Raw genomic sequence first — 20,944 nt, 5'->3', positions numbered from 1 at the left:
ATGTCAGATTTCTTTCTTTCTTTCATTCGTTCATGTCCTATTGTGCTTTGTGTTGTGGTTAAAGGTTCTCTATATTTTCAGTTATGTGTGTGCTCATATATTTAATAAAAATATTAAAAACTTTATATCTGCCCTCATATTTTCTCAAATTTGTTCTAAATGGTTTGTTTCAGTTTTTCAAGTTTATACCACTCATGAATTATCACTTCTCCATGATTCTAATCTTTTCCCAAGCTTACTGGGAATTATTTTCATTTCTGCCCATGCTCTCCAATACTGTCAATCTTGTCCCATGTTGATATTAAAAAAAGAGATAACTTAACTCACATGGGAACAACTGCTGGATCTGAGATTTACTCATGTTAACTGACTTGTTAACTGCCATGAGCAATCATAAAACTGATGCAACACATTGATGTTAGTTTCCTTTCTTTGTGTGTTTAGGTCTATGATCTGCATTTCAACCCTCATGTTGACTATGAATTTCTGACACTGTTTCCTGATGTCAATGTCTTGTGTGTCTATTTTGGTGGCTGTTTCAGGTAATGACAAGCACGTGCAATGGCTCCGTGGGACCGATGGTGAGGTCTGGGTTTGGATTATGGGTGAAGCTGATGGAGACAAACCTTATGAACAGATTTCAGAGGAACGTATTGCAGAGAGAGCCAGACAACAAGCTCAGAAGGAAGCTGAAGAATTATGGTGAGCACTGGCAAAATTTCAGTTCCAAAAGTAATTGATTCTTGTGCATTCTCATATGTCAGTAATTTTTCCTACAAAGAATTATAGTGTTACTTTCAAAACAGTTTTCAGTGTTTGACTTTATTCTCCCCCTCAATTGTATTATTTTTTTTAAATGAAATAACCCAATATTCTTAGGCCAGAGAATATTTAAAAGTTGGAACCACAAAAGCTATGACTATTCAATTTGCATTTGAAAAAATATTTTAAGACTGTTATATATTCAATTTTACGGGTTTTTTTTAAAGGAAAGAAAAGGAAGCTGAAATTACAAAGAAGTTCCGAGATGCAATGGCAAATGAGAAAGCTCGAATACTAGCAGAGAAATGGAAAATAGAGACAGAAGATCGCAAAGCAGCCAAATTGATGGAGGAGAAATTCCAAGAAGAATTAAAGGTTTGTTGGCTCCTTTAGTTTACATTTCATTCTGCTGTTGACCTTGGTGCTATGGAAAGATCCTTCAGAATGCTAAACTGTTTTCAACCAAGGTGATGGAGACTGTTTCTGTACCAAACTGGATTTTGTCCTTAAGATCCATGGTACAGAATGCAGAATGAGTGCTGAATGTTTCAGTCTGACCTTTGTGGATTTGATTATTCATAGAAATTGCCCCACCCCCACCCCTGAAGCCTCAGTTCTTCCCTTCAAAGCTGGAGGTTGCTATTTGCACATTCACACAATGGTCTCAAGCTTTTGGATAGGGGTGCACCAGTGATTGCCATGGCTACCACCAACCACAGCCATAAGAAGATTTTGTTTCCCCTCCCTGAGTGATGTGTGGTGTAGTGGGTGCCTGTGTGAGTGAGAGAGCCAGATTTAGCACCTTTTGAACCAAAAAGGAGAAATGTCTTCACCAACCACTGGTCTTTGCCATTGGAAGGAGGGAACACCTTTCTGTTCCCTTCAGAATCCAATATCTGGCAGAGAAAGGCATTTCTTCTTGCTAGTTCAATTCTCACCTATGCACCCACGCACACCACATTTCGCCACATGTTCCTCTACACTATTTCCAAAACTGTTAAACCAGTTTCTCCTGGTCTTTCACTTGGCTACATGTGCCCCAGAGAAAGGAAGGGATGCATGCAAAAGGATTTTCCCCCTCCCCCAGATGTGTATCAAACCAGGGGCAGTGGCAAGAGAAGGATTAAACATGTTTGGAACCAGTGAGGAAAAACACCAGTTTTGGAAGGAGTGAAGAGAACAGTGCTACTCTTCATTACTTCCAATGGCAGAAGCTCATGGCTGGAGAATAGAGAGAGAAAGAGGAGGTAGGGTGAGCTCATAAGTGGGTGGAGGAAGAGGTAGTAAGGTTGAGTGAGTAAATGGGCAGAGAAAGAGGAAGGAGTTCAACAAGCAGGGATAGAGCAGAGAGGACGAGCAAGGCCTCAGGGATCAAGGTGGAGCCAGCGGTAAGCTGAAGAGAGAGGGAAGAGTTCCTACTCCTTGTGTGCCATTCATGACCTTCAAGTTGCTTGCTCTAGCCATCCTCTCAGACACATTCCTTTTGGCCCCTTCTTGGAGGCAGGGCAGAGTAGTGGCATGCAGCTGTATCCTGATTGCCAAGCATTTTGATAAAGGTGTTAGACTCTTCATTACACCAAGGTAGGTTTCTGTGACTTTGTCTTGTGACTGTTGAGGGTAGCTCTTTTCAGCCTCAGAAGCTGGTACCTCCAGCTCCATGTTTTGTGGCTGCTCGGAGCTGCAACTTTCAGGTCCAAGAGTTGACATTTCTTTCTTCTTTTTTCCTCTTTCTCTGAGTCCTGAGAGCAAGGTATGATGCCCTTCACATATGCTCTGATAGTCAGAGCGAGGGGCACGGAGGTTAGAGAAAGAGTCAGGAAGGGGGAGTGACCCCCTCCCTGGACTATGGTGGTGATACTGGTGCCCCATCTTTCTTCCTTGGCCCCTCACTACCCCCAAAAGATCCATGGAGATATTAGTAGATTTTACTCATTCATTGGGGTCCTTTGCCCCTAACCCCTGCAAATATAGGGGGATGATTGTATGTATGCCATATGGGAAATGAAAAGCATATGTCTGAAAACAGTAGTCCCATGTAATTTTTTTCCAGTCGCTCCTCTTCTCCAAGTTACACATATGGTTTTCTCTGGTTTTGGACCTCTTTCAGTTTTTAAAAACTATAACTAAGTGCAGCGGTGTGACGAGAGGCGATAGCAATGGCAATGGAAATGGCAGAGTTGAATTATTATCTGATTTCTTGCATAGGGAATATGTGAAACTTAGAGGGAAAATTGTTGCTACATGGAAAAATCCATGAAATAGCTTCCCCTAGTCCTATGGATTTTTTACTGAAAAGAAAAACAACTTTGGAAAGCTATAAATATAACTGGAGAATTGGCAAAGAGGGCAGAAGTGTTTGACCAATTTTACTTTTGGCCATATTTGTCTCCTGCTTTTTTCCACACAAAGTTGAAAGATATCATCCCATCCCATCTTCCCAAGGGCATTTATGGCTCAGTTTCTATGATGTGCAGCCCCTGCAGTGCTTTCCAAGTTGGTCCATGCTATTTCTAGACATCATGCCAATAAAGAAAGGCAAGTTTTTCTTTCTTTTTTTTCAAAAAGGGGAGCACTTTCAAATGGAAGCCATGCTTTATAGACTATGTGTTTCAGCAAAATGTACACTCCCTGCATTCTCTGAAAAATGAAAAGCAATATCTCAATTTACACAGTGGTTTAGAAGGTGTGATTAATTTTAAAATGCAAAATGAACCAGTTCCTCCCCAATCTCAAATTGGAATCCTAACTAGTTCTTGCTAAACCTCTAAGGTAAGGAAAAATTAAATGCATGTGCTTTATCTACCTCGGCTCCCACAGATACATTTTTTTCTGTTTTCATATTCTTTCCACCACTTTCTGTGAAAATGTGAACTTGGCATCTTCTTACCTTGCAATTGTGAATTTTGAATAGAAGCAGGACGAAAGGCCCTTACAGAGTAACTGCAAACTAGTAGCAAAGGCAATATAAGGAACATTGAAGGTTTCCATGTTGTCCCTGGGTCCTGTAGATTCTTTGTGCTTATCTTCAAGTCTGCCGCTCAGTCAGGAGACAAGGCAGGGATCTTTCCTGTATGAGTTTTTGTGTTATTCTATTATGTGCTTCTCTTTTCCACCTGTGCTTTGACATACCCAGAGACCTATTTACTACAGCAAGACAAAAGAGAAGTATAGGTGAAAAAAGTGGAAGAAGTGGTGAACAGGCAGAATCTACAGCTGCCTCATCTCCCAATTAAGTGGCACTACGAAGTCCCATGTCAACTAAATTCTGAGCAAAAGAAAAGATTCCCTCAGGAATCGGCATTTTATACCAAATGAAGTCTGGCTAGAAGCCATATATAGAGCAGTGTCGTTATCTGTTTCCCTTTGGGTGGTGAACCTGTTCATTGAATTGACAATTATTCTTTCTGCGATTAAAGAAAAGAGGTATCTGAGACTCTTTTTTTTGGATGGGAGAAAATATTTCTTTTGTAAGGGAGAAAATAGCAGTATTGTAACTGCCGAGTGGCTTCATTAAGACACTACTTCAGACATAATGAACACTTTCGATTGACATGATACCTCTACCCCTCTGAAGTGCAACAACAAATTGACCTGTGACCCCTCTTCCCAAAGAGCTGTTGATCTCAGCCTGTACACTAGAATTGAGCTACACTTGCCACAAGCATAATGGGTGGAAACTTTTCATATTTAGCGATTGAGAAGGCCACATGACAATTGTGTTGCTTGCAAAAGCAGAGAGGCCAAAGGCCACCATCCAAGAATGTCATAATCCACTTTGGTGTCATGAGGGTTCTTTCAGGTTTATCCTAGCTTTGCAGGTATTTTGCCTTCCTTATTTTCCAGTGTCTAATTGCTTCTCTCTACGCTGCTTAGAAGTATATATATAAGATTGCCCCTCTTTTCTGGGTTTGCTTTTATACCCCGAATGGAAGCTGAACATTTATAAAGAAAACTTTCCACAGAATATGAAAGGTGGCAGAAACAGGCTTCATTTTGTTAGCTTCATTTTTGTGTGTAAAGACCATGAAAGATCTGTATTTAAAAAACCCCAAAACCCACTAACGGTAACACTATATAGCTGCAAGTTCAGAATGCCTGGCAACTAACAAAAATAAATTATCTGGACCTCTTTTTTCTCTTTAGAAATGCCAAACTGTTCATATTTTTTTTGCTAAAATGATAGTGATCCTGAAGTCTATCTGGGATTTGCATTTCCAAATGAGGGGATTAGTAATGCTTTTTTTTTCTGTGTCAGAAGCAACCTGCTTCTGGAGTGAGAGAATTGGCCGTCTGCAAGGACGTTGCCCAGGGGGATGCCCGGATGTTTTGATGTTTTACCATCCCTGTGGGAGGCTTCTCTCATGTCCCCACATGGAGCTGGAGCTGATAGAGGGAGCTTGAACCTGGCAGCCTTCAGGTCAGCAACCCAACCTTCAAGTCACAAGGCTTTTATCCCCTAGGCCACCGGAGGCTCCGAGTAATGCTTTAAATAATACTATATAGTGGGGGTGCAGTTTCTTAAAAACAGACCATTGTAGCAGCTTGATCTTATCTTCACGTTTCTACACCTCCTACACTACTTAAATCCCAAACCCAACTTATTTTGAATGATTATGCTGATGCAAATATTTAGCAGTAGAAATATTAAGTAATAGAATCCATTAGCTGAATCTTGAACTTAAAGAAATTCTGATTTTACCATGAAGCAGTGGTGTGCCATATTCCATGTCAGTAAGATGGTAAATTTCTAGATTTTAATGAGAACTGAACAATAGCTTTCCGTGGTGCTGAACCTATTGAAGGGCTAAGGGTTTAGCAACTTAGATAGCTCTTTAAAACCCTCACGAAGAACTGCAGTGGGCTCACTGTCCCATGAATATAAGAACCACCAGCTGCCACTGCCATAAATTGTGACCCTTCTATTAAAATACCACCACCACCACCATCATCACCATCATCATCATCATCATCATCATCTATCAGTGAAGCCTAATTAAAGTTTCATACTTCTGTTTGTGACTTTTAAAAAATTCATGAAAGATACATGCATGAACTTTTCAATCTTGATGGGCATTATATATTGCATAGCCAAGTAATAAAATAAGCATTTATTTATTGACAAACTCCTTTCCAAGCATTTGGTGAATGGAAACTCAAAAGCAACATGAGTGCCACTTGTGCCATTCCATATTTAATTCCATATTTAAATAATGCAGCATTTTTGGGAGATTAAAAACAGATGAGATGTGAGCAGGAGTTTCCAGAACTCCTTGTGATCAACCATTATAGAGTTATAACTTTTAAGATCATGGTAGACAAAGGTCTCTCTTCCCTTCTGTAATTTAAGATGGGAGTTGCTATTAGATTTGGTTTCCTTTTTGATTTTGTGTCACCTTAATCCTCTGCCTTTATGTTATTATTACTTTGTTTCCATGTACTCTCTCATCTTTTGACCTTGAACCCTTGCCTCTGACCACAAATGAATTTGTTGCATTCTCTTAGAGATTTGTCTCCAACCCTTTTCCTTTCAAGTTGGCTTAATGCTATGGCCACTCCTTACATTCTTATAAGATTTTGTGTTTCTAAGGCATGTATCTAAATGATAGAATAAATCAGTATGACACCATTTTAATTACTCAATGCTGTGAAATCCTGGGAATTGTAATATGGTGAGGCACACGAGCTCTTTGTCATAGAAAGCTAAAGACCTTGTAAAACCAGAATTCTGATAATTTCATAACACTGATCCATGGCAGTTAAAGTGGTGTCAAACTTAATTAATTCTACAATGTAGATGTGCAATATACAAATAGATGAGAATTCAGGCTTCCATAGGTAACCACAAATTTGGTGGGCAGATAAATGCTTTCCAGCACAGCCATCAAGTCCCACACAATATTGCAAAAGGTTTGAATTATGTATAACCTTCTCTAGGATTGGTGCAGGATATTTTGCTACCTGAAGCCAAAGACAAAATGGTGCCCCTCCCTATTGTCATGCACAGCCAACTCTTGTCCAGAATTGATAGAGGAATATCCCTCCCACTACACCTCAACTGGAGGCTACCTTACAGCAGGCATATAAAATAGCTATAAAAAGCAAACATTTACTGAGAATAAACCAGCATCTGCAAGGCTTGCTAAACTGGTTGATTTTCCTTTTTGTGGAATAAAGCTGAGGCATTTTCTGTAGAATCCACTGTAAACACTTCATGTTGTTGCTAACAGATTTCTGTAAATGGATGGAGTTCAGAAAACCTTTACCATTGCCAAATTTTTCAGGACTCAAACATTGAGCTTGGGGGATCCCATTTGGAGTTGGAACCCAAAGTTTAAGGAGCAGAGCAGACTGATCATGGAGCATAGGAGACCTGTATTCTACACAGGAGAACAATCGGGACTAAAAACATGCAGCAAAGGCAGATATAAGGCAAATGTACCTTGTACACACAATTTCCCCAAATGACTATAATAATACACAACTAGGGTGGTGACATTTTATTTGATTTCCCCCATAAGAATCCATTGAAAGAATTACCTCGACCACTTTTTGCAGCCCTCAAATTCCTCAGCACACTCTGAAACACCTTCTACCATCCCTGTTATTTTTTCTAGTTCATATGATTGTAGGTGTGTTTGTATTCATTTCTAAAACTGATCTTTTGAGTTTTGCTAAAATTCTACAACTTTCTCTGGCTGGAAAATACTTTGTCAATAGTGTTTAAATGAAAAGCCGATTTAGTGCAAATTTTAAAACTGGCTTCAAACCCAGTGCTAAAGAGACCTATTTGGGTCCATTGTAACTTTCTCACTCTTGGTTGTTGTATGTTTTCTGGGTTGTATGGCCATGTTCTAGAAGTATTCTCTCCTGACGTTCTCTATGGCAGGCATCCTCAGAGGTTGTGAAGTATGTTACCAGGTGAGTGTATAGCGGAATCAGTAACGTCCAGTTAACACCATGTGCAAAAGACTCAGACCAGGCAGAGGAATTTAAAAGAACAAAGGAACTTTACTCTTGCTTGTTGAGTTGAAATATAAAACAGTTCTGCAATCGTACATTGTCCAATAACCAATCAATCAGCATCAATGTATACAGCATAGCATATTCAAAACTACTACTTGACCATAGCTAGAGAGCCCTGTCTTTTTCTGTGCTCTCCCTCCAAGCTCAAATTCCAACTGACAATCTCAGCCACCTGCCAGCAAATAGATACATTGTTTTAGGTGTGGCTTTGCCTCTGCAAAAAGGCTGAGCTCTTTTGCAGAGTTCCCTTTGCAAACCAACTTTGCAAGGATTTATTTACACATACACATATAGCAATTTGGCGCAATACCCCTCCTTGTGTAAAGAAATCTTTATAACTGAAATTCAAAAATTCCCAGGTCTTTCTGGAACTGACTATGCTTCTGGGCCCCAAGTGGCTTCGTTAGAATATCTGCTTCTCTGTTTTACCCTTTGCCTGAGTGGCCATTAAAATACATGTTTTGTTGTCCTCGAAAATATGAGTTGGTTCCTCCACCGGAATCAGCAGGTCTTTCAAAAGCTGCTTTAGGACACATGACTCTCTGTAAGCCTGAGACAGAGCACCAAACTCGGCTTCACTCGAACTCAGAGTCACAAAACTTTGCTTTTTAGATCTCCAGTCAATGACTGCGCCACTTAGCTTAAACAACATTCCTGTTGTTGATTTTCTATCAGGGCTGTTTCCAAAGTCACTATCTACATAGCCTTCTAAAATTAAAGAATCTCCAGGATTCAAAACTAAACAGAAATTCTGGGTCTCTTTCAAATATCTTAACAACCGTTTGAGACCGTTCCATGCTGCTGTGGTCGGATTACTTACATACCTGCTTAAGAAATTTACACAGAAAGCAACATCAACACTTATGTACAGTAACTGACCAATTACACTTCTATATAAATCCTTCTGTTGAAGTGGTTCAGCATTCACAACTTCGTTTTGAAATCCCAAAATCATAGGTGACTGGACACCCTCGCAATCTTCCATTCTCATGGCTTTTAACACATGCAGTATCTTTCCTTTCGGACTTAGCACAAAACCTCCTTGCTCAGTCCTCATGATATGCAACCCCCGGGAAATATTGCATTGGCCCAAGATCTTTTATCTGGAACTTTTGTTTTAACTCATCAGCAAAAATGATTGACCTCTTTATCAGTCTTCGCAATAAAACATAGGTCATCTACATAAACTAAAAGAACTTGAGTCTAACATGTCCAATTCTCAATTTTTCAGGAATCCTCCTAACTCTTGTGGATCTCCTGAGTTCTGTGTCTTTACTTGTGCCTTCCCCAGGATCTTCTTGGTCACTCTCTACCTGATCCTCATCTGACTCAGACTTCTTAAATTCTCTAGTTTCTTGACCCTTTATGTGTTGAGGAGAAATAGGAGTTGCTGCACTAGCACTTTCCTCTGAGGCTTGTGTTTTCCCTAGAGTTCCCTCATTTGACATTGGGAGAAACACCTCATGGTTAGCATGTATTTTGTCTCAACTTTGTGGACAGGCAAAATTTGCAGATCTGGAAATTACTATAGATCCGTCCCTGTCTAAAAATCTCCATGCCTTTGCTCCTTGAGCATATCCCACCATGACGAGCTTCCTCGACTTCTCCTGCCCTTTTCTCCTAATTGCTTTGGGCACTAAAACCCACGCTTGTGTCCCAAATGCTCTCAAATGTCCTAAGGGTGGCTTCTTGCCATACAACAGAAAATATGGGGTGTTTTGAACAGGTTCAGACCATATTCTATTTATCAAATAATTTGCTGTGATCATTGCCTCGCCCCACAAATCACTGGCAAGTCCGGAGTCTTTTAAAAGAGAGTCCTTGACCGTTTGGATTTTCCTCACAAACCTCTCTATTTTACCATTCTCAGCCATTCTCATTTACCATTCTCAGCACTTTGGTATGGGCACATCTTCCTATGTTTGATTCCTTGACTTTGCAAGAATCTTTGCAAACTGTGTGATGTAAATTCACCTCCCCTGTCTGTCTGCAAGGCCTTTACATCAACTCCGAACTGTCTTTTCACATAAGCAACCCAGTTCTTAAAAATTTCAAAAACTTCACTCTTATTCTTTAACAAAAAGCTCCATGCAAAATTAGAATGGTCATCAAGAATACACAAACAATAAGTTGCCCCTCCTTTGCTAGGATGGAATGGACCTATCAAATCTGCATGCACCAATTGAAAAGGCTTCTCTGAATTCCTCAAGCTTTTCTTACTCACTGTTGCAGACTGGGCTTTTGTCCCTTTGCAAACTGTACAATCTAGAAAAAGTTTGCAGTCTTCCAATTTCAGACCTTCACTGTACTCCTGCACCTTGTACAGCACTTTAAAACTTGGATGCCCTAACACTCTATGCAATTCATGGATGCACCTGTGATGCAATGGAATATTCTTGCTCACTAAGTTTACATTACTTGCATCCTTTGGATCTAGCACATACATACCTTTCTGTATTGACCCTGTTCCATACAATTTAGTCCCTTTCAGGATTTTAACCTTACCTCCCGAAAATAAGACATCAAACCCCTCACTATCCAGTTTCACCACTGATATGAGATTAAAATCAATTTCTGGAACATAATACACATTTTGTAAGGTTTCTCCCAAACCCTCAACAAAAACTTCTCCCTTTCCCTGAACCGGGTAGTGTTTCCCATCAGCAAGTGTCACACTAAAGCCATTCTGCTTACTAAATGTTCTAAATAAACACTTGTCATTAACAATATGTTGTGAACACTCTGAGTCAATTTGAAAGTCCCCTTTCAGTTCTGGGCTTGTGCTGGATTGAACAACCCTTACGTGCGCAGGATCCTTCCTCTGATGAAGCTGCTCCCCCTTCGGCTTGACCCGTAGTCTTGGACAGTCCTTCTTCAAGTGCTTTGGAGAATTGCAAATAAAACACCTTCTCAAGGCACAAACTGTCTCTCTTTCTTGCTCCGCTGTCTCCCCAGCTGGCCACCTCTGTTGGACCCGACCGGTCACTCTCGTGGTCTCCAAAAGCCGATCCTTTCTTCTTTGCCAATCCGCAAGAAGACGAGAAGAAATGTACTGCAAGTTCAGCTGCACTTGTGGGAGTGATTCTAAGGAATTCACAATTCCATCAAAAGAATCGTCCATGGAGGATAACATAATAAAGCACTTATTTGCTTCCGTGAGCATGAAGCCTCTTTGCTCCAGCTCCACAAATAAGCTTTGCAATGTCTGCAGATAGTCTCTCAGCTCCTCTCCTCTCTGGAGACGCTTCCTATACAGCCTCCTGGCTAGTACAGCCACTGTTGCTGCAGAGTCCGAGACATTCACTTCCTTCAGCCTCTCCCAAATTGCATGTACAGTGGGCAAACTGCTGACATGGATGAGTTGGTCATCGTCCACTCCGATGATGAGACTTGCTTTTGCCTTGTCCAAGGCCCTATGCTGTTCCGCTGATGGTTCCTGTGGTGGTGGGTTCACGACATAGTCCCACAGAGATTCCCTCCTCAGGTAACTCTCCATGCGAATCTTCCACACGGAGTAGTTCCCGCCATTCAACCTGGCGATTGGGAATGCTGCAATGTTCACTCCTGGATCCATTCTTCAGAGTCCAGACTCATAAAAAAGTAAAGTCCAAAAATAGATTCCTCTCCTAAAGTCTTTGCAAAAAATAATGGGTTAAACTGGTTTGTACTGGGTTATTCTGGGCCCATAACCTGTTACCAGGTGAGTGCATAGCGGAATCAGTAACGTCCAGTTAACACCGTGTAGAAAAGACTCAGACCAGGCAGAGGAATTTAAAAGAACAAAGGAACTTTACTCTTGCTTGTTGAGTTGAAATATAAAACAGTTCTGCAATCATACAATGTCCATGTAGTGGCATAAGATCAATAACTAATCAATCAGCATCAATGTATACAGCATAGCATATTCAAAACTACTACTTGACCATAGCTAGAGAGCCCTGTCTTTTTCTGTGCTCTCCCTCCAAGCTCAAATTCCAACTGACAATCTCAGCCACCTGCCAGCAAATAGATACATTGTTTTAGGCGTGGCTTTGCCTCTGCAAAAAGGCTGAGCTCTTTTGCAGAGTTCCCTTTGCAAACCAACTTTGCAAGGATTTCTTTACACACACACATATAGCAATTTGGCGCAATAAGGTACAGACAGGCCCGGTCCAACATGGAGGCCAGTGAGGCCCCCGCTTGGAGCGCATGATCCCCTGGGGCGCCGTTGAGGCCCTCCCCCCGCGAGGACCACCGACTCAGTTGATGCCTTCTGGCCGGCATGGCTCTCTCTTCTCTTCTCTCTCTCCCCTCCCTGCTTCTCTCTCTCTCTCTGAGAGGTTGCACAGAGAGAGAGAGAGAAAGAGAGAGAGAGAGAGAGAGAACCAGGGAGGGAGGAAAGAGAAGAAAGAAGAGACATGCCTGCCTGTGCTTGGCCTTCTCCTCACCCTGCCTTGGAGCCACCTGTTTGGTTTTGCTTCTTTTCAGACTTCAGCCAGGCTTAAAGGGGAATACCAGAGCCAGGCAAGCCTTCCTAAACGGAATCCTTAGAGCCAGAAGATATCCCTTTAAGAGATATCTCCAGGAGGAGAGCTCCCGGAAAGGATTATGGCACCAGCTCAATTGCAACAGATTCAGTGCCATGTAATCATGTGAGTTGTAGTTTTACAAAGTCCCTAGCCTTCCCTGCAGAAGAGAGCCAGTACCATGCCAAACTACAACTCCCAGTTTTCTGTCAAATTGTTTTGGATTTCAACTCCCACAATTCCTAACACCAGACATGGGCAAAGTTTGCCCTTGCCTGGTATAGAAGCATTCTATTCTTCTCCAGACATGCCAACAGTTTGTGTAAAGTGAGAAAATCCTGGGCATTTTTCCTTTAATGCTAAAAGTTCATAGGTTGTTCTGCAACAGTCTACTGGCTGGGTTGCTATGAGTTTTCCGGGCTCTATGGCCATGTTCCATAAGCATTCTCTCCTGAAGTTTCACCGACATCTGTGGCAAAGACATCCTCAGAGGTTTGGACGTCTGTGGGAAACTAGGCAAGTGGGGTTTATATATCTGTGGAAGGTCCAGGGTGGGAAAAAGAACTCTTGTCTGTGGGAAGCAAGTGTGAATGTTGCAATTAGTCACCTTGATTAGCATTGAACGGCCTTGCAGCTTCAAAGCCTGGCTGCTTCCTGCCTGGGGGAATCCTTTGTTGGAAGGTGTTAGCTGGCCCTGATTGTTACCTGTCTGGAATTCCCATTTTCTGGGTGTTGTTCTTTATTTACTGTCCTGATTTTAGCTTTTTTAAAATACTGGTAGCCAGATTTTGTTTATTTTCATGGTTTCCTCATTTCTTTTGAAATTGTCCATGTGCTTCTTGTGGATTTCAGTAGTTTCTCTGTGTAGTCTGACATGGTGGCTTTTAGAGTGGTCCAGCATTTCTGTGTTCTCAAATACTGGCTGTTAGGAATTGTGGGAGTTGAAGTCCAAAACATCTGGAGGGCCAAAGTTTGCCCATGCCTGATTTAGATCCATCTCAAAAAAGGGTATATTTGCCAAGCCCTTTGGGTACGACCTTGGAAATATCTGGCTATAGTGCAAAATGTTTTCAAGTGTTGGATTTTCGAAGCTGCACAAGATGGCTTTAAGGCAATTTCTGCCCCCTCAGCCAAAACATATACAGCCAACTTCAGTAAGCTGGAAATAATGTCTTAATCATGTATCCAGCTCAATAGCAGATTGTGATGGGAAAGTTCTGGAAAGTGCAGTATAGAGCAGGCATGTGCAAACTTTAGTCCTCCAGATATTTTATAATAATAAAAAATAATTGTTATTATTCTATTTTATTTCTAACCTGCCCTCTCTCCCCAAAAGGACTCAGGGCAGCTTCCAAATACAAAGGCAAATATTCAATGCCATATACAATAATAAAAACACAACACAATAAAATAGCAAATAAATCATAGCTAAAAGTGCATAAATAATTGATTCTATAGGGAGGATAAATGATTGGATTTCAACTCCTACAGCTTTGCTTTCTCTGCGAAATAATGGTACCATACCAAACTACAGCTCCCAAGATTCTGTAGCAGTGAGCCATCTTGGATATTGCAAGGGATGGTTTATTATTATTATTATTATTATTATTATTATTATTATTATTATTATTAGGCCTTGCTCCTGGGAAGGTTCCTCCACTGTGGCTCCCTACTTATCTATCTACCTTTCCACATATTCTCCACATTGTGCATATGTATATTATACACACACACACAAACACATATGCAGGGACTATATATATATATATATATATATATATATATATATATATATATATATATATATATCACAGACATGCACACATATATATTCTATTCACCTCTACCTTCTACCTTTTATTTTTCAGTGATTGGTTTCGGGAGGGGGGGGGCACCAAAATGCTGCTTGCTTACACTCGAAAATTGCCTAGGGCCGGCTCTGGGTACAGAGAAACTCAGCAAGGAAGGTTTATATATATCTGTGGGAAGTCCAGGGTGAGGGAAGAACTCTTGTCAGTTGGTGGCCAACGTGAATGTTGCAGTTAATCACCCTAATTTGCATTGAATGGCTTATTCTACTGGCTACTTTCTGCCTGGGGGCATCCTTTGTTAACTGCCCCTAGTTCCCATGTCTCAGAGTGTTGCTTCTTATTTTTCTAATTTTTGAGTTTTTTAATACTGGTAGCCAGATTTTGTTCATTTTCATGGTTTCCTCCTTTCTGTTGAAGTTGCTTGTGATTTTCAATGGCTTCTCTGTGTAGACTGACATGATAGTTATTGGAGTGGTCAAGCATTTATGTGTTCTCAAATAATATACTGTGTCCAGGTTGGTTCGTCAGGTGCTCTGCTATAGCTGATTTCTCTGGTTGAGTTAGTCTGCAGTGCCTTTCATGTTCTTTGTGTTTGGGCGATGCGTTTGGTGGTCCCTATGTAGACTTGACTACAGCTGCATGGTATATGGTAGACTACTGCAGAGGTGAGAGGATCCCTCTTGTCCTTTGCTGACCGTAGCATTTGTTGGATTTTCTTTGTGGGTCTGTACATAGTTTGTAGGTTGTTTGCCTATGCAGTCAGTGGTTCCCTTGATGTATGGTAGGAACACCTTTCCTCTGGGTGGATCTTTGTCTTTACTCTTCTGGCTTGCTCTTGGCCTTACAGCTCTTCTGATGTCCATGGTGGAATATCCATTGGCCTGTAGAGCCCAGTTTAGGTGGTTTAGTTTGCCTTGGAGGAGGTGAGGTTCGCAGATTCTTTGTGCATGGTCTGTCAGGGCTTTAATTGTGCTTCTTTTTTTACTTGGGTGATTGTTGGAGTTTTTATGATGGTATCTATCTGTGTGTGTAGGTTTTCTTTAAACTGTGTGGCCCAATTGTTGATTGGGTTTGCGGATGACCAGAACATCTAGATATGGCAGTTTTCCTTCCTTTTCCTTTTCCATGGTGAATTGGATGTTTGCGTGGATTCTGTTGAGATGGTCCAGGAACTTGCTGGGTTCCTCTTCCCCATGGCTCCAAATGGTAAAGGTGTCATCAACATATCCGAACCATACAGTTGGCTTTTTTGGTGCTGTTTCTAGGGCTTGTTTTTCAAAGTGTTCCATATAGAAATTTGCTACTACTGGGATGAGAGGGCTCCCCATGGCCACTCCATCTTTCTGTTCATAGAATCCATTGTCCCACTGAATGTAGCTAGTGGTGAGACAATGGTGAAACAGGGCTGTGATGTCTTCTGGGAAGGAGGAAACCATGAAAATGAACAAAATCTGGCTACCAGTATTAAAAAACTCAAAATTCAGAAAAGTAAATAAGAAGCAACACTCTGAGACATGGGAACTAGGGGCAGATAACAAAGGATGCCCCCAGGCAGAAAGTAGCCAGTAGAATAAGCCATTCAATGCAAATTAGGGTGATTAACTGCAACATTCACGTTGGCCACCAACTGACAAGAGTTCTTCCCTCACCCTGGACTTCCCACAGATATATATAAACCTTCCTTGCTGAGTTTCTCCATACCTCACAACCTCTGAGGATGCCTGCCATAGATGTGGATCAGGAGAGAATAGTTCTAGAACATGGCCATACAGGCCAGAAAACATACAACAACCTTGTGATCCTGGCCATGAAAGCCTTTGACAACACGTTTTCTCACTCTTTCAGCTATTATCACATACATATAGTAAAATGGGCCCTTGCCAAAAAAAAATCCTGTAGCAGTTCACTTGTAATTCAACATGTAGTTCACACTATGGAAGTAATGACTGTGTTGTGTTGAAAGCTTCTAGTTTGGAAACATCTAGGATCTTTCTTCCCTCCACAGGAACACATGTCACTCACAGGGCATGCATGCAGGTGCTTCAGCTAAAAATCCATTCATGTTTGACTGAAGTCACTGAAGCCCAGAAGCAAGGTCACTTTTGTGTATGATTCAGGCTGAGAGAATAGGATGCAGACCAGTTAACAGGATCACTTTACTAAGTTTAAAATATTAAATATGCCATTAATAAATGTATCTGAGAAATGATGAGGGCTATATTTGAAATAGGGTGAGAAATCTGCAAATTCCATTAATGTTGCATTACCTGGAAGTAGCTTGATTTGAGGAATTAAAGTGTACTGTCCATTTTGTTAATGTGCCTAAAGTTTCATGAAACTCATCATTAAAGACCTCATCATATTACTAAATTTCCACATCCAGCCATGCAGCCAGCATGGAGGCAGCCAGATCCAATTACATGACACATAGCTACTTCCAGTGGGGTTCCGTGCTGGCTGCTTCAGAGAACTGTTCTAGTATGGGGAACTCTGAACACGGGAGATTGAAAATGCTGGGTACAGTGTGGGATCAAGCAGGAAAGGTACACTTTCTAGCATGTGATGAGCAAGTGGGTGATGAGGGTGATGGGGGTGCTAGGTGACAGATTCACTCTTTAGCCCCACGATTTGCCCCGCTACCCTACAGATTCCTCCGTATCAAGGACCTCTGTGTGATGAGATCCTAAGTCTCATACTTATTCCTTTTGATATCAATAATGACTCCAAGTGGATCAAAGGAAATACTTTACACACATTGACATATTTTCCGAATTACAGTACAGTCTCACTTACCCAACACTAGCTTATCCAACGTTCTGGATTATCCAACTCATTTTTGTAGTCAATGTTTTCAATACATTGTGATATTTTGGTGCTAAATTCATAAATACAGTAATTACTACATAGTATTACTGAGTATTGAACTACTTTTCTGTAAAATTTGTTGTATAACATGATGTTTTGGAGCTTAATTTGTGAAATCATAATCTAATTTGATTTTAATAGGCTTTTCCTTAATCCCTCCTTATTATCCAACATATTCGCTTATCCAACGTTCTGCTGGCCCGTTTATGTTGGATAAGTGAGACTCTACTGTAATAACAATTCTGTCACTCTGTTGGCACTCCTAATCTTCCGCTTACAATCTCAAGAAACAATCAGAGAATCATAGAATCATAGAGTTGGAAGAGACTGCACAGACCATCCAGTCCAACCCTCTGCCAAGAGCAGGAAAATCACATTCAAACCATCCTTGACAGATGACCATCCAGTCTCTGCTTAAAAGCCTCCAAAGAAGGAGCCTCCACCACACTCCAGGGCAGAGAGTTCCACTGCCGAACAGCTCTCACAGTAAGGAAGTTCTTCCTAATGTTCAGGTAGAATCTCCTTTCCTGTAGTTTGAAGCCATTGTTCTGTATCCTATTCTCCAGGGCAGCAAAAAACAATCTTGCTCCTCCCTATGACTTCCTCTCATATATTTATACATGGCTATCATGTCTCCTCTCAGCCTTCTCTTCTGCAGGCTAAACATGCTCAGCTCTTTAAGGCGCTCCTCATAGGGCTTGTTATCCAGACCCTTGCTCATTTTAGTCGCCCTCCTCTGGACACATTCCAATTTGTCAGCATCTTCCTTCAATTGTGGTGCCCAGAATTGAACACAGTATTCCATGTGTGGTTTGACCAAGGCAGAATAGAGGGCTAGCATGACTTCCCTGGATCTAGACACTACACTCCTATTTATGCAGGCCAAAATCCCATTGGCTTTTTTAGCCGCCACATCACATTGTAGGCACATGTTTAACTTGTTGTCCACAAGGACTCTCAGTTCTTTTTCACATGTACTGCTGTCGAGCCAGGATTCTCCCATTCTGTATCTTTGTATTTAAGTGGAGAATCTTGCATTTGTCCCTGTTGCACTTCATTTTGTTAGTTTCGGACCATCTCTCTAGTCTGTTAAGATCGTTTTGAATGCTGCTCCTGTCAGAAGAATGGTAGACAGGTAATCAGATAGCAAGATTTAATCTGTGTTCCTAAATTGGTTTGCACTTGTTCTGTATTCAGTGGTTTAGGGCAACATTTGAAAAATAATTTGTTTGGGTCCTAAAGCCAATGGTTAGTCCCATTGAACTAGAAGCCACTGAACTAGAAGGAAGTTGATAACAACGACAACAAAAACAACAACAACAACTACTACTACTACTACTACTTTATTTTTGTATCCCGCCTCCATCTCCCTGAAGGGACTCGGAGCGGCTCGCATGGGGACAAGCCCAACAACAACATAAATTAAAACACAAAACCATGAAATTAAAACATTATAAAAATATAAAACAACGTACAACACATCAGCAAAAATTTAAAACCTAGACAATAGTAAAACTGAATATGCAAAAGCTAAAATTATACAACTATGAAAAGGGCTCCTGAATAGTTTGAGGACGATCAGGGATAAGAGAGGAGGAAGCAAACTCAATAAAACAATAAAACCTAAAAATGAGGAACAGTGATAAAGTGTAGTAGACTTGCCAACAGACTAAGTATCTGGTAGGGCTACTCACTCCATCAACACTCATGTAAGTTCCATTGTTTGGGCCTGCTTTACTAGGAACTACCAATTGGTTTTAGTCTAAAGAATGAATATCTAATAGGGTTGGGCAAATTTTTCATATCCCCGTTAAATTTGTATCAAATTTGGATCTAAAGCACTTTTGAAGTGAGTTTTGACACATTTGACACAGAGGATTGGACTGGATGGCCCATGAGGCCTCTTCAAACTCTAATATTCTATGATTCTATGATCTGCTCACTGCCTTCCTAATATTAAGAATTTGAATCAAAAGGCACCTTTCTTTCGTCTGTTTTGGATGTCTTCGCATGTAGCCCCGCTGAGAGGTGAAACCACGTTGCCATGCTTCTCAGCCAATCAGGGCGGAAGGAAGAGGTAGGGAGAGGCAGGGCATCGTTCTTGTAGCCTTTTTAAAAAATGTTGTTTGAAAATTCCCAAAAAATCAGTGGATGGGCCAAACATTATGAAACTTGATAGGCAGAGAGTGGTGAATATTTGCTTCGATTGTGCCAAATTTCATCCCAATAGCTTTAAAAATGGAGGAGAACAAAGCCTCTGAATTTTCCCCATTTATAAAAGCATTGGGCTGATGCAGATGTTTCTCCAATAGTACTATGCCCGCTTTAAAACTACAATTCCCAAATGTCCCAGGACTTCTCTCCTCTTAACATTCCCCACCCCCTTTTGTCCTCACTTGACCATCTTGACCAAACTTTCATACGGTATGTGAATTCTTGGAAGGTATGAGAAGTATAGAGAGGGAGAGGGAGGGAGGGAGAGGTTTGAGTGTTGAACTCTGATTGTGACTTGATTCCCACTCAGCCACCCACTTTGGCAAGTCACACACTCTCAGCCTCAGAAAAGCCAATGAAACAGGAAATAGCACTTTCAAACCAGGAACTGATTTCCTTATTCAGAAGCTGATGGCCATCTGTCAGGAGTGATTTGATGGTGTACTATGATTTCTGTTCCTGGGTGATAAATGTCATTTCCTAATTGGTTCTGTCAAAGAAACATGGCAAAATTTTATTACACTGCCAAAACTTTGTCTTTGCGCAAGAGACATGGTGCTATGATAGCACATATGGTTTCCTGGGACATAGTCCACCAATTTAACAATGTTTCAGCCACAAAAACAAAGTTTCTGAAGTAGAACAATGACTTTAAAAGTAAAGACAACCCAGTGAAACAGGAAATAAGACTTTAAACCAGGAACAGATTTCTGCAATTATTAAAAAATTGTTTATTATAAAAGCTATGAAAATACGCCAAAAATCAGAGGATAAGGGAAACGTTCTGAATTTATGTGAGCTAGTAGTGTTAAATGTGTTCTACCACTGTACCAAGATTTAAGAAGATAGCTTGAAAAATGAGGGTGGGAGAGTCCTGTAAATTTCCCCGGTGCTGTTTTTGGCCACTGCACATGCGCCTCCACCATTAACAGTTAATTTCAAATATTCAGAATATTCGTAAGTTGCAAAACTTTTTTGTGCCAAATTTTGGAAGTAGTTTCAGAAACAAAGCGCCAGCACCCCCTACTTTAGAAGCAATTTTAGAACCATTTTTTTATGGATCGCTCATGCGTAATATCTAATTCTATCTAGCTGTCAATTATTATTCTCTCTCTCTCTCTCTCTCATATCTATTTATCTCTTACCAAGAGTTAGGTTTAGAATTAATATTCTTGTGTATTTTTGGATTTTTTTTTGCAATGGATAAAAGAGTAAGGTCTGGGCTTGCAAGTTTATCTCCTAGTCCTTTGAAACAGTGTTAAAGTGTGCATTGCCTCAGTTGATTTAGCTTCTGTTCTTGTCAATTCTTATCTAAGAAGATGTAGGCTGGGATGTAGGCTGTGATGCTCAGTTATTGATTTTGGTTGAACCAACATTTTTGGCTGCAATGCCAAGAACAAGCCATGAGAGTCAAGACAAAGATCCACCCAGAGGAAAAGTGCTCTTACCATACATCACCACTGACTGCATAGGCAAACTGATGAAGAAGCACAACCTACAAACTATCTACAGACCCACAAAGAAAACCCAACAAATGCTACAGTCAGCGAAAGACAAGAGGGATCCTCTCTCCTCTGTAGGAGTCTACCGGATACCATGAAGCTGTGGACAAGTATACATAGGGACCACCAAATGCCTAAACAAGAGTCAAAGAACATGAATGGCACTGCAGACTAATTCAACCAGAGAAATCAGCCGGGGATGCTGCGCATGCGTCAGATAAGATAGACGTGCCTAAGAGAGCTCCCTAACTGCAAAAGAAAT

General features: G+C 40.9%; 1 protein-coding gene across 3 annotated transcripts in view; it reads left to right on the top strand.

The window, feature by feature from the left end:
• The window catches only part of sh2d4b (SH2 domain containing 4B), a 196,284-nt gene that overhangs the window by 43,506 nt on the left and 131,834 nt on the right, over nucleotides 1-20,944 (top strand). For all 3 annotated transcript variants that reach the window (XM_008115808.3, XM_062975823.1, XM_062975824.1), the window contains exons 2-3: nucleotides 543-702; nucleotides 990-1,137. In XM_008115808.3, the coding sequence (XP_008114015.2) occupies nucleotides 543-702; nucleotides 990-1,137 (308 nt within the window). The remainder of the gene's footprint in view (nucleotides 1-542; nucleotides 703-989; nucleotides 1,138-20,944) is intronic.

This window comes from Anolis carolinensis, chromosome 3 (assembly GCF_035594765.1).
Source record: "Anolis carolinensis isolate JA03-04 chromosome 3, rAnoCar3.1.pri, whole genome shotgun sequence".
In the NCBI taxonomy this organism is placed as follows: domain Eukaryota; kingdom Metazoa; phylum Chordata; class Lepidosauria; order Squamata; family Dactyloidae; genus Anolis; species Anolis carolinensis.
Note: the sequence above shows the minus strand (reverse complement) of the source record. Positions and strands in the feature narration are given on the sequence as shown.